The sequence below is a fragment of the Typopeltis vanoorti genome, chromosome 8 (assembly GCF_054136105.1).
Source record: "Typopeltis vanoorti isolate ZY-2024b chromosome 8, IOZ_Tvanoo_1.0, whole genome shotgun sequence".
Taxonomy (NCBI): domain Eukaryota; kingdom Metazoa; phylum Arthropoda; class Arachnida; order Uropygi; family Thelyphonidae; genus Typopeltis; species Typopeltis vanoorti.
In genome coordinates this window covers 145,035,625-145,050,454 of record NC_143556.1, presented here as the reverse complement: position 1 = coordinate 145,050,454, position 14,830 = coordinate 145,035,625, and the positions used below count along the sequence as shown (strand labels likewise).

Sequence of the window (14,830 nt, the reverse complement as noted above, 5' to 3'; positions counted from 1 at the left end):
GATGAGCACCCCTTTACTTTTTCACCTCAATTAAGGTCGAAAGTAGTCTGGGTAGTGACCCTTCCCATAATGCATAGCATTATACATACCTGTAAGGATATGTGCTTTGCATTATGGGGTACTAAGGCAAGTGATGTGAAGTCATAAGCTTCTGTATATGAGTTGCCCTAGTCCTGAAAATAGTTCAGGTGCAAACTTGTTTGCTTACACTTGGATAAATGATTAAACCAAGTATATAATTTCTTGGTATCTTTAATTTATAGTATAACCAAGTGAAAAAACTTCCAAAAATTGATGTGTTTCACTACATTATGACACTCACTCAGCTTTTGTACTTCTTCCGGGTTGTTCTCTGTTCTCCTGCAAACTTGTATACACCCTTTTGAAACACCCTGTATATATCTCTATTTTTCTACTACTCCTTTTGTCTAGCTATCCTGGGGGTCTTTTTGACACCACCTTCACCTTCGTTATCCAGATTTTCATACAGGTTAGCATAGGCTTCAGCTTTAGATCTTGCTACTGCTCTCTTTCCCCCCCCCCCCTTTTTTTTTTGCTTCTCTATATTCTATTCTGCTATTCTCATCACCTACTCTGTCCCACTTCTGCTTGGCTATTTTCTTTTCCCTAATACACTTTTGTTGCTCCACTGCCACATTTCCTTGTCCACCTTAATATTTCCTGTTGCCTGGCCCAACACCTCTTTCCCAATGTTACGGATGTTTTCCATTTTGTTATCCCATTTTTCATCTCCCATCGATTCATTTTCAGCAATCATTGTTTGTACCTTCTTGATGAACTCTTTTCTGAGATCATTTTCTCCAATCTCCCACCATCTTGCTTTGCTTATCCCTTTTTGCTTGCTTCCTTTTTATCCCTTATATTTTCACTTAGCAGAGTAGAAGAAGCCTGTGCTGTTCTGTCAACTGCCTCTCTTGGTATTACTTTACAATCATTTACCTCCTTCATGTATTCTTTTCTACAGAGTATATAGTCTACCTGGGAGTGTCCCCCCCCCCCCCCCCCAATTGCTGTATCTATGCTTGCAGTTTGCTGTAGAAAGTGTCCATTGCATAATCAGCAATCCAATCATCTTCATTGTTCCTTTTGCTGACTCCATGTCATTCTTGTTATTGTGAAGATGAAAAGAAATTTTTCCTTTCGTCGTCTTCAGAGCCAGCTTGAGGTGCATATATGTTCACTAAAGTTAGAATTTCTCCACCAAGGTCTATACTCACCACAATTATTCTGTCTGATGTTCAATTCTCTTCTAACACGTTTTCTTTAAGTTCCTGATTGAGCACAATTCCCACTCCATTCATGCTGCAATAAAATAACACTCGCATCCTTCTCCAATCTCTCGTGCTGTTTGTCCTTTCCATTTTGTTTCTTGCACATACAGTATTGCCAGCCTTCTCCACCAAGTCTACAACCTCTTGGTTCCTTCCATTGAGAGAGAACCCACATTCAGGATTCCTATTGTGATGTGTGAAGCCCTTTTTTACTTTGGCTTTTCTAAGCTATCTTCTTTTGCCACACCCACTCTTGATGCAGTAGCCCTTGCCCATTTTTGTGTGTGTGTGGGGGGGGGAAGACAACGCCCATACACATTGCTTCTGGGGTATGCCCTAGTTCTATCATCTTCCTTGAGGTCTGTCTGCATTCAGATCTGGCAAAGTTTTATAGCCACATGCCCCTGATGATGCCAACCTTATATGAGTTCAGTCTACTGGGTGAGGCATATACCTAGGAGAGAAGGCAGACTCCCACTGCATGAGATGAAAAGAAACAGTACATAGGAAAGATTCACCCCTATCCCTCAAATACTCTAATAGCATGGGGGGGGGGGGGAGAAGAAGCAAGAAGAAAGAAAAAAAAAGGGAGGAGAGAAGAGTAGAGACCAGTCTACAAGTAATATAACATCTATACAGGGTGATTCAGAACTCTTGGGCCAAACTTTAACGGGTGATAGAACACACCTAAACAAACACTTTTCGTCATACAATGCATGGTCCGAACTTGAGCTGTGAAGTGCTAGAGGGCGCTTTCCAGTGAACGCTTATTTCAGTGAACACTTTGTTATTTCTACCGTGGAGTGCAAAAAGGATGGATTCTTTCATAAAATCAGGAGAAGGTTGACATGCATTTCATTTATGGAGCTGCATATGGTAATTTGAGGGAAGCCCAAAGACTGTACCGAGAGCGCTTTCCGACCAGACGAGTGCCTGATTGTAAAACCTTTCAGTGATTGCACCAGTATCTGTGCGAAATGGGCTCCTTTGTCAGGGGCATGCAGGATACAGGGCATACAAGGAATGTGAGGATGCCACGTGCTACAGAGGAAATTCTATGTAGGGTGCTACATTCGGGAATGTAGCACTTGAGCAATTTCCCATGCCATACATGCGCCCCAATTGATGGTGTGGCGAGTTCTACGAGACGAACAATTACACTCCTACCATACACAGAGGGTGCATGCCTTGACACTTGCAGATTTCTGGCCTCGTGTGGATTTTGCACAGTGGTTCCTGCAGCAGACTGCAGTTCAACTGGACTTTGATGCACATGTCTTATTCACTGACGAATGCACCTTTACATGTGAGGGCATTTTTAATACACACAATTATCATGTGTGGGCGAGCAGTAATCCGCATGTCACACATCCACATTCGTACCAGTGCCGTTTCTCCATGAATGTTTATGCTGGAATCCTACATGACCATTTGATTGGCCCATACCTTCTGTCAGCATGACTGAATGGGAGAATGTACCTTGTATTTTTAAAAGAGGTCTTGCCAGAATTATTGGACCATGTTCCAGCAAACATTCAAACACAATGGAGTGCCATCCCATTTCAGCGTGGATGTGTGGAACGCCTTGGATGCAACATTTCCAAGACAATGGATTGGTCAGGGTGGTTCCATTGCTTGGCTGCCACGATTGCCCGATCTCTCATGTCTGGACTTTTTCCTGTGGGGCCATATGAAAAGCCTGATCTACAATAGCCCCATCGATTCCAATGAGGACCTTATTGCCAGGATTTCTATTGCTGCTGCCGCTGTATGAGAAATGCTTGGCGGTTGCTCTTTTGAGCAGTTTCTGTAATTTGTTCAATAAAATTTTTTAATTTATGTTCTGTAATTTCTGCAATTGTTTCAAATCTCCTCCGTCATTCTTGTGTGTCTTCATTTCCTGACACCGTAGTTGCTAACCCCTAGTGCTTCACTGCTTGAGTTCGGACCATGCATTGTGTGACGAAAAGTGCTTGTTTAGGTATGTTCTATCACCCCTTAAAGTTTGGCCCAAGAGTTCTGAATCACCCTGTATATTACATGAAGTAAGGCATAGTCTAGCATCAGGCACCTTGGGTTTACCACTTCTGTATTCACTAAAGTGAGCCCTTGAGAAATTTTTCACTCAGTATATGTATATATAAAACTAAAAAATGAACATATCAAGTAAAATAATTATGTGAGATTTTTACATCATTGAAAACACAAGGTCATTATGCATGAAAAGAAAAAAGATATCATTAATTTCAAAGTTTTGTAATAAAGATGAGATACTCCATTTTCTTTTTTGAAGAGGTTTCCAACCTTGTAGACTATCACTTTTCAACTTCTAGACCAGGGTTTCCCAAACTGTGTTTTTCGGAAAGTGAATAAGTGTTCCATGAAAAATTATCAAAATTAATATTAGCCTGGAATGGTTTTAAATGCTGCGACAAGTTCAAACATGCTTGAAAATCAGCTGCTCCTCACTTTGTGGAATGTACTATTAAGGCCAGAGCACACTGACCTTGACCAAGCAGCTGGCTTGAAAGCTGCCCATGGTTGTCGACACCTCCGACTGCAAGTGAAGTATGGGGTTATCTATTCTAGGAAATGTGCAGTCACAAGCAAGGTCCATGCAACGTGCTGCAGCCCGGCATGCCTGTAGTGTGCGCTGTTGCATTTTTGTGATGCGATACAGCCTGCTTCAGCTATAGTGTACGCTTAGCTTTACATTGAATGCGAGACTGATGATACTCGACTTTAACCAAGGTGATCCGTTAAAATTTCAGGATTTGTGAAGTGTTTCATTGTAGGAAAAATTTGGGAAACGCTGCTCTAGACAATGATTTCAGCATGTGTTTTCTCTCCCAAGATTATTCAGATCTGCTCGGGTCATCATTGGGATATGAATTAGCTGCTGAAAATGTGAATCCTGAGAACATAATGTTGCACTTGTAGATCAGTAGTTTAGAAACTAGTAATGTATTATCATGAAGTGCTAGTCTTATGGTTGACAGCAATTATAGTGTTTTATTTAACAGAAGTACCAGTCATTTGCATAGTCTCTTGGTTTCTTTTGTATAATTAGGATATCATATGGCATAGATGAATGTGTATCCTTTCAGTCATCCTCTTATTCACACACTTACTGCAACTTATGTAGTCTGGTCCTGATCTCTCACCTTGCATTCAGAATACAAATTCTGTTTTTTAAATCAGAGGTGTGAATGCTTGATTTGGAGATTTTAATGTTGCTTTGGGTCTTTTTTCCCCCACCATAGAATGAGCCTTGCAATGTTCACATACTTAAAGATATCATGCAGCCTCATGTGGTGATTATTTTTGTGCATTTTTTTTTTACAACAGCAAATTCTGATGCATGGAGTCAGTTTTAAACAAATCATGCTACTGATTAAGAAAGAGCAAATGCTATATTTCATTTGCTCTTTAACTAATACCAGATGTAGTACCTAGAGTGACTGTATTTGTCTGCTTTAGCTCTTAGCAGCAGTGTGTCTCTCATTGGATATTGATAGCATCACTCACTCACACTCACTCACACACACACACACACACACACACACACACACACACACACACACACACACACACACACACACACACACATAGTATACTGTTTAGTCCAATTTTCACGTGAAACAATCTTGAACTGACTTTAAATAACACTGCAGTTTTCTGCTGTAAAAATGTTGATAATGAAACTCTGTACTTTGTGGATAATGGAACAATATGGATGCTCTTTTTGTATTCAAGGTATATAGTTATGTTAAAAATTGCCACTAGCCTAAAGGAAAGTTTCATTGTTGTACATCATTACTAGACAATTGTCATTATAATTGTATATTTATATTGATATATGCTGTATAATTTAAAGGTGTTTTAATTTTTGTTTCTTCTTTATTTATATTATTCTATAAAAGATTTTCCATATCTTTTTTTCCATAGACTTTAGTCAGATGTGTTCAACAGCTATAGCAAATCTTATGCAACAAAGTGCCGTAGAGGGTTGTCCTAGAACTATGTTTTCCAAAGATAAGGTACATTATTCTTTAATTCTTTTTTGAATAATCTGTTTATACTTGCAGCATGGTTGTAAAATAATGTCTGTTGCAGTTCTATTGTTAAATATATATGTTGGCTGCATCTTTGTAATTTCTTAGTCTGTTATCAATTTTCTATCATCAATTTTTGTATTGCTATCAATTGCACCTTTTATTCCTTTTACACATGCACTTCAAGCTTAACTTATTTCTCCTACTTTACTCAAACAAAATTATACTCTACTTAATATAGACCTCGCTATTAATCCTTTATAATCCTCTATATGTCCATACTGCTGGTGAATGACCTTTGTTTTAAGTCTATTCACAATAAACAGATTACTAACTCTCAAACTATGTACTTCAGGAAAATTTATTTTTTTTACAACTGCGCTATTCTAAATTATAAATATAGCTTAAGAATTTAAGTATGGAACATATACAAGATTAAACTTAACATATACAATCCTTTATAGCTATTCGTGGCAATTCTTACTTAGACAGGTTCGCAGGTTCGCTTATTTTTTTTTTGGAGACATTGGCAAATAGATCAGGCAAGATAGTTACACAAACAAAACATTTATTTTAACCTAGTAAAAATGGCACAAAGCACAAACAATTAGGAGACGTTAACTCTCTAAGACCAATTACATACACAGTAGACAACATATACAACTGAATATTACACACACAACATTAAGTTAACCCTATCACAACACTTAGTTATCTAAATTGAACATTCCATCTCCATTCCATTCTGTGTTCTGTAAGACCAGACTTAGGGTTTAAGGTATTCAGTGTAGTACTGATGTTTGCTAATTCTTTTTTCTGCAGAATGGCAGAAAAATTAATTTTCTTTTTTTCTGCTGTTCACACAGGAATCTGATAAACACCAGCTAGAAAAAGAGTTGAAAGATTGTTTTGTAAATGATAGGAGATTAAAATTTTTTTTGATAGGCAAATATGTGTTATTTAGGCAAAATTACTTCAAGATTCTGTCCCTTATAGGTTCAGAGATGCTAGACATCAGGGTTGTTAAATCAATAATTAATAGAGTACATAATATTTGCTCTTTACCTTCAGTCTTACAACAAGTACTTCTCACTTCTCCCTTGATAGTGAGAAGTACTTGTTGTAAGATTCCATTAAAACTTTAATGGAATCAAATGACTATGACCCTCGTCACATTCGGTGGATAATTGACTCCAACATTCTAACACTGATGGATACTTCACTAAAACGTGGAGTGCAAATCCAATATATTTCCAGCATCTACTGAGCCTTGTGGTACCACTAGTCACCTGCCTGCTCCTGGACTCAACTTCTCCATAAATTACTCCTTGATATCTCTCTATTAGACACCCTTTTATCGAAATCACTCTATATCTATCCCCATTTCCTCCAATTTATGCAAACGAGTTATATGTGGAATCCCATCAGATACTTTCACAAAGTCCAGAAGATATCACTGAGTAGCATTTCCCTTGTCCAACTGCAGTGTCACTTTAGCATGAAAACTAAGCAAATTACTAAAGCAAGACATATATCCTTTACAAACCATGTTGCCCTTTATTAGTATCATATGCCTATCTACCCAGTCCTGAATTTTGTCTTTTGCCAATTTCTCCAGTACCTTCTGAAATGATCATTGGCCTATAATTTGCTTCTTCAGTCTTACTACTACTACTCCTTGGCATTACAGTCTATTTAAGACCTGAGCCTGTCTCAGGATAGCCTTCCATTCTTCACGATTCTGTGCCTTGCTCCTCCAGTTCTTTACTCTCATTTTCTTCAAATCATCCTCCACATCGTCAAGCCATCTCCTTTTTGGTCGTCCTCTGGACCTAGATCCACCTGGTCCAGACATGAAGACCTTTTTTACCGCTCTATCATCTCCCATTTGCTGAATATGTCCTAGCCATCTCAGTCTTCTCACCTTTATTTCAGTAATAATATCCACTTCATTGAATTTCTCCATTATTTCTTTGTTATTCCTCACTCTCCAAAGTCCATTCTCATTAATTGGGCCAAAGATCTTTCTTAATACCTTTCGTTCCCATATTTGTAATTGGTTTTGATCTCTCTGGATCCATGTTTTGCAGCCGTACAAAAGCACCGGTTTGAGGATTACTTTATATAGCTGGATTTTACTTTTTATCGAAATCAAATTCGATTTTAATAGTGGCTGAATACTATAATAAGTTCTATTTGCAGCAGCTATTCTATAGATAATTTCAACTGACATACCATTACTTTCTGTTATTACTGAACCCAAATATTTGAACTGCTGGACTTGTTCAAAGGTTTCTTCATCTACTTTGAAACTTTGGCTGTTTCCCAATTTTTGTTTATCTCTGGCAACAATTAAGTATTTTGTTTTAGTTTCGTTTGTTTGTAGTCGCATTTTCCTTGCCTCCTCTCTCATTTGTCTATAACCTTCTCTAAGGCTTCTCTCAGTCCTTGCAATACGGTCCACATCATCCGCAAAAGCCAAAAGCTGTAGACTTCTATTCTTAATAGTTCCACCTCTATTTATAATTACATTTCGTATTACTCTTTCAAGGCATAGGTTGAAAAGCATTGTTGATAGTTGATCTCCTTGTCGTAATCCTTTGGTAATGCTGAACTCAAGTGTGAGTTCGCCCTGTATTTGCACTCTACCCATGGTATTTCTGAGTGTCATTTTAACTAATCTTAAGAGTTTAGTTGGAATTTGGAATTCCTTCATGACTTTAAATAGCTTATCTCTATCGATGTTATCATAGGCTTGTTTAAAGTCCACAAACAAATGGTGCAGATTGATATTGAACTCATAGCATTTCTCCATTATTGTTCGTACTGTAAAAATCTGGTCTGTTGTTGATCTATCATACTTAAAGCCACATTGGTAGTCGCCCAGCGTTTTTTCTATAAAGGGTTCCAATCTAGTTGCCAGTACCCTTGCAAATATTTTGTAAATTACTGCTAACAGTGATATTCCTCTATATTCTTCAGTCTTGGAGCCTCCTTTATGAAAACTATTTTGTCCTCTTTCCACTCAGTTGGCATCTCCCCAGTACTGAGGCTTAAATTAAACAGCTTAGTTAGAGATACTGATAATTCACTTACATTGGCATGTATTATGACAATTACATTATCATAATACATAGGCTAATTTGTCATCTAATCCCACGGGTTCACATTGAGGTTCTGCAATATTTTAAGCATCTTCATTTCTTCAACCACTATTCTCCCATCAGTCAATGTTTACATCCAGCATTGCAACATCACCACCAAGATGGTATACCCCTTGCAAAATGACTATCCAGTAATTCAACTATTTGGTTTGTTTCAGTTATCTCTCCTGCCATCAACACTTTTTGTCATTCCTCCTTTTACTTGCCAGATAGCAAAGCAGATTTGTTTTAGCCTCATCAGCTAGCTTTCTCTCATAATTAGCTTTATTTTCCTTACCATACAGTTTGCCATTCTTGCCTGTACCTTTGTCCTGCTCATGGACATGCTGATCATCTTTTTTATTTATGGTTCCCTCCACAACTTCTTTAAATTCTGCAATTCCTGCCTATTGAGTCATCTAACTTCTACCTGATTTATCCTTCTGACTTTGGGTATATATAGTCTGATACAACTCTCTTCAAAGATCCCTTGACGATATCCAATGCACAACAGACTGTAACACTGAAAGCTCACTCCTCTGCTTGTCCTAATCATCTGTTTTGTAATTGTGAGATTCGGAGAAAATTCTGCATGTCTGGCAGTCTCCCAGGTTAAGGCTACATGATCACTTTCTGCAAGCAGAGGTAGCTTAGCCAGATTGTGTTACTGATCAGTTCTCTGATGCTATGACCATATCCAACACTCTTGAAAGTTATGTCCCCTCCATTACATGTTGTCTGAGGTAATTATTTCTCAGCAACTATAAATTCCATTTCCTTTCCTCCCTGTGACCATTCCTCCTCCAATTTGTCTCCATAGTTGAAATAATTACTTGAGCTGCACTCATTTTGATAATTTGCCATTGCATGTCATCTATATTCTCCCTTGTACCTCCTGTATTATAGTAGCAATTATATATTTAATCCTGTTGGCCTTTATCTCACACCAGATAGCCTTAAATGAACTGCCTTGCCTGCTGCCCTGTTCTCCTGATGCACTTCTACTTTTTTTGGCTTCACTGCTTCTGCTATTATTAGCAAATTCTCTCCCCTATATCCTAAGGTACTATATCCTGTGTATTCTATTCCTGTGACTATATCATATCAGTCTGCCATGTCTCGTTACCTATAATGGCCAAGTTGAGCTAACCAGTGCCAAAAAATCCTCACCCTTATTTTGAATACCTCTTACATGTATACATAAACTATAACATCCTCCTTCATCTCACAACCTCCCTTACACTCTGTGCTGCTTATCCCACGAAAGTTAAGAACCTGTAGACCTACATTCAGCATCACTCTCCCACTCACTGAACTCTACGTTGCCTAGACCCATGCTCACCTTCATCCCTCCCCTCCCATCCACCTTCTGTAAATCCTTCCTTCCTTCTATCCATCAAACTGAGTCCACACATACATAAACAAATTTCATCCCATTCCTCTGCACGATGTGCCCAATTACTTATTTACAATCAAATTATATACATCAGTGATATAGGAAACGATTTGATGAAAAATATTCAGTTGTATGCTGAGGATGCACAACTGGGAAGAGCGATAGTAAATGAAGGTGAAATAAAGATTTTGCATGATGACTTAGACTAGCAGTATGGGCGAAGATAAATGGCTATCATTTTAATGTGGCATAAATTGATGCACTTTGGGAAGAGATTACAAGGTGTGTGTGCTATGGAACTGAACTGCAGGTAACTGATGAATTCAGGGACTTGGGGGGAGGGTTTGATTGTGAACAGGTGAAGTTTAGAGGGCATATTGTGAAGATAGACAAAACAACCCATCAGATTACTTGTTGTTGACGATATACTAATAAGCAGAGATAGAGAAGTTATTGTTCCCCCTTTGTAAAGCTTTATTAAGGCTATATCTGCAATACTTCATGCAGATCTGGTTGTCTGGATTCCATGGGAATTAAGAAGTGGTGGAGAGGACTCAGAGACAAGTGACAAAGATTATGGCAGGTCTCTGGAATGCTCCCTGTGAGAATAGATTGAATAGATAGATCTGGATTTCAAAAATTAGCAGATAGGTAGAAAAGAGGAGACATGATAGAAGCATATAAGTTATTTTTACTTGGAGGGTGATGAATGGGCTGCTAGAGGTGGTTGTGTATGTACTTCATCAGTAAATGAGCTTAATAAGAGGTGTGATAAATATTGTGTGAATAATGGTTAGTTTGCAAATAATTGTTTTCCATGATGAGTCATCTGACTTCATGGAGATACCTATAAAATAATAATAAGTTTTGTAACCTATAGGCAGAATCTTGAAGTTTCACTCTCATACTCCAATCAACAAGATTTCTAATTTCTTACCAACTACAAAGGAAACTTTTATCTCTTTTTCTGGCTGGTGTTTTCCAGATTCCTTGTGAATGTAATCTAACATGCACCTTAAAAGTCTGTTATTGTTCACAGTATTGATACCCTACACACATTGTATTTTTTGGAATGAAGCCTCCTTCTTCATAGAAGCAGTTTTGAATAAAAACATTTCTTCTAAGAAAGTTGTGAAGCTGTTTTACAGCCTAATTTGAATTAGCATGATGCTTTTTCTCTCCAAAGTTTTGGGGGATTCTCATTCTATGGAAATATCAGAAATAATGTTTTTAATCATTCTAGTTCACAGCATCCATTTTGATGATTAATTACTTTGTATTCTTGTCTTTTTGAATTGTTTGTTTATTCCATGCACTGATGATGTACTGTTAATTTCTGTACAAATATTTGTACAGAAATTTAAGTTACTTACTAATTACTTAATAAATACTTAATTACTTAAGTAACTTTAATTTTATTAAAGTTACTTACTGTATTTAACATGTTTTGTTTTCATGAAGTATTCTTGGTTAATGAAGAAGAATAGAGTGTACTCTTACTGACCAAACTATGGATAGTATTTGAGGTTAATGCTTAGTGAAAGACTAGTGCCCTTAGATACCCCAGCATTGATAGAGAAATCTCTGCTGTGGGAATACAGAGAGGTATAAGACAGGGTGACACAATATCTTTAAAATTATTCACAGCATGCCTAGAAGAAATATTCAAACTTCTTGATTGGGAAGGGAAAGGTCTGAAGATAAATGGAAGATGTTTAAGCCATTTACGCTTTGCAGATGATGGTTATCTTGACTTCAATTGCACATGAATTACAGACTCGTATCCATGAACTCCAAATTGTTAGCAAAATAGCTGGCCTAAAGATAAACCTAAAGAAGACCCAAGCTATGTTCAATAGCTATGTCCAACCAGAAACTCTAAAAATCAGTAATGAGGAAATTAAACAAGTAGATCATTACATATACTTAGGACAACAGATACCAATGGAACAAAATATCATGGATGAAATTAAAAGGCGCACGACGCAAGATAGTGAAAAGCATCATTTGGAAAATTACATTCAATATTCAAAAGGCATCTACCATTATGCCTGAAGAGAAAAGTTTTTAACCAATGTATTCTTCCTATACTGACATATGGCTGTGAAACATGGACACTGAATGCAAAGGAAATTCAAAAATTAAGAACAACACAATTTAGTATGGAAAGAAGTATACTTAGTATCACAAGATTGGATCACAAAAGAAATACATAAATAAGAAATCAAACCAAGGTCTCTGACATCATAGGAATAGTGAAACATTTGAAGTGGCAATGGACTGGGCATATTGCTTGAAGACAAGATCAATGATGGACAAAAGAAGTACTGGATTGGATTCCATAAGAGGAAAAATGACCACGATGCCGACCTAATGATTTAAGGATTGATGATATCATCAGATTTGCAGGAGTGACATGGAAAAGGAGAGCCATGAACAGAACTTCATATCAGTTTTGAAGTAATCTTGGAAAGGCCTTCATCCAGCAGTGGATTGACAGTGGCTGATAATGATGATGATGACTATGCTGTACCAGACCAAACTTCTGAGGTTTTACGTATTCAGTGTAACATTCATGTTTATTAATTATTTTTCAACAGAACTGCCTGTCTGTCCGAAGTTCATTTCATAACTTCACATACTTTGGGCAGATAAAGTATGCTGTTTCTCTTATACGGATCTTTTCTCCCATCAAACTCAATTCATGTATCCAAAAACTTGCATCTATTTCTTCTCTGCAATCTGCAATTGAAGCATATCTATCATGTCTTTCTTTATAACTCATTTCTGTTGTATATCAGTAATAAGGTAAGAGTTTTTACTCTCTCACTTTTGTTTTTAGTTTCTCCCAACAATTGTTTCATATCTTCCCTCATTTTTTATTTAAGATGACTTAAATCATTAGTTCCAACAAGCACCACCATCTGCAGTGCTATCTTATCAGATAGCACTGCAGCAGCTGCTGTTCTTCTCATAAATTAGATTTATTCTGGTAAGCATGCAGTATCTATCTTCTTCTTCACTCATAATCTATGTAGACCACTGGGCCACTATAAAGATGAGAGTCCTAACATCTCTCTCTCTCTCTCTCTCCAGATGTTTCTGTCTTGGAGTCTCCTTAACAAAGTAGAGAATGAAGCATTAGTCCTTTCCTTTATGGTTACATAGTGATCAGAATTCATTATAAAAATGATGGAAACAAGTACTGTGTTAGAGTAAAACTTCAATTTAATATAAACCAAAATAGTCACTCGCCATTTCGGCCTTCACATTAAAGTCGTCATCTGGAGCAGAGTTTCCCAAACTGTGTTCCGTGAGAAGTTTTCCTGGAATTTGTCATTTTAGTTTTTTAAGCATTTTATATGAATAAATATTTTATAGTGGAAATATTCTGAGGAGAATAATATTCGTGAATATGTCGAAAAGCTCAGACCCAGAACGCCTAATAACATCTGTGTATCGTTAATTTTCACACATCAAAACCTTTCAACATTTGGGAAAGGGAATACTGCTGTTTATGACTGGTCATAAAAATTGCCTGCAAGCCAATTACAACAATGGGTGGTGTATCCTCTGTTCTAAAACTGAATGAAATAACATCTGTGTTGCAAATGTTAGTGACCAATCAGCAAGGAAGTATAAGGAAAATTTTTCCACTGAAATTGAAGATCAAAATAGTCTGTATCCGGTTCTCAGATCTAGTAATACTGAATACTTTCTTCACAAGTTCATATTGTGAAGAAAGTATTCACAATACGAACAGTATTTAAAAAATAATGAACAGTATTTAAAAAATCATGGCACCATAGTGCCATGATTTTTTAAAAGTAATAGGCCTACAAATTTAAATTTTAATATGAATAAGAGACAAGGGACTTTGTTTAATTTTGGTGTTAGAAATCTCTTATTGAAGGTGTTTGTGACGCAACGGATAGTGATTCATCCGCCTCCAGCCTACAAAGCGATCTCCAGGATCTACAAAAGGAGGGGAAAACTACTAGCACACAGGAGAAAAAGTCTGCATTCACTCATAAGTACTTATAATAATATTATAAATTTTTGGTGATCAGAATGGGATATGTCGATGAAAATCAGCACAAATTAATTTCATGATGTTTAATTAATTATTAATTAATAATAAAAATCTGTTAAATTAACAATTAATTATTAATTAATACATTCAAAATAACCAAGGTGTTCCATGAAAATTTCAGGATTTGTGAAGTGTTCCATCTTAGGAAAATATTTGGGAAACACTGATCTGGAGTATACACATATGTACAAAGAAACAAGCTGCACTACAATCTACATGGGTATGCTAAAGTTACACTGATTTAGTCAACTGTTAAAACTACTAGCTTGACATCTGGTGGGAAAAACAAAACAAGATGTCAGGCAATTATTTTGGTTTATATTAAACTGAAGTTTTACTTTAACACGGTAATTGTTTCCATAATTTTTGTAATGGAAGCATTAGTCCATTTTCTAATATTTATCTATCCAGATGATTCTGGATAGATAAATATTAGAGTCCTGGTTTATTTTACCAAAAGTAAAGCCCTCTAGTGCTATTTTAGATAAACTATCTGATCTAGCTATGTGACCCAACCATCAGAGCTGTTTCCAGTGCATTTTAGTGATGATATTTTCTTGTGTTTTAGCAATGGAATGGATTTTCCTTCTAACCTCATCATTTGTTATATGTGCTATGATTGGTATCTTCAAACATTTTCTGTAGCACTTCATCTTGAAGGCTATAGTGTTTTTTCATCTTCCTTTAGCAATGTCCAATTCTCACATTTGTATAATAAGACAGTGTTAACAAGGGTATCGAAGAAGCAGTCTTGTAGTTAGCTGTATTTTATTTAAATAGATTAACTTCTGAAGGGCAACAGTTGCTTTAGCAGTGCATGCTTTAATGTCACTTAGACCAGCCATCTCTGT

The 14,830-nt window shown here is 36.8% G+C and overlaps 1 protein-coding gene across 4 annotated transcripts in view; it reads left to right on the top strand.

Annotated features, from left to right (window-relative positions):
* The window catches only part of ash2 (Set1/Ash2 histone methyltransferase complex subunit ash2), a 315,384-nt gene that overhangs the window by 49,603 nt on the left and 250,951 nt on the right, over positions 1-14,830 (top strand). For all 4 annotated transcript variants that reach the window (XM_090396985.1, XM_090396987.1, XM_090396984.1 and 1 more), the window contains exon 5: positions 5,241-5,332. In XM_090396985.1, the coding sequence (XP_090253111.1) occupies positions 5,241-5,332 (92 nt within the window). The remainder of the gene's footprint in view (positions 1-5,240; positions 5,333-14,830) is intronic.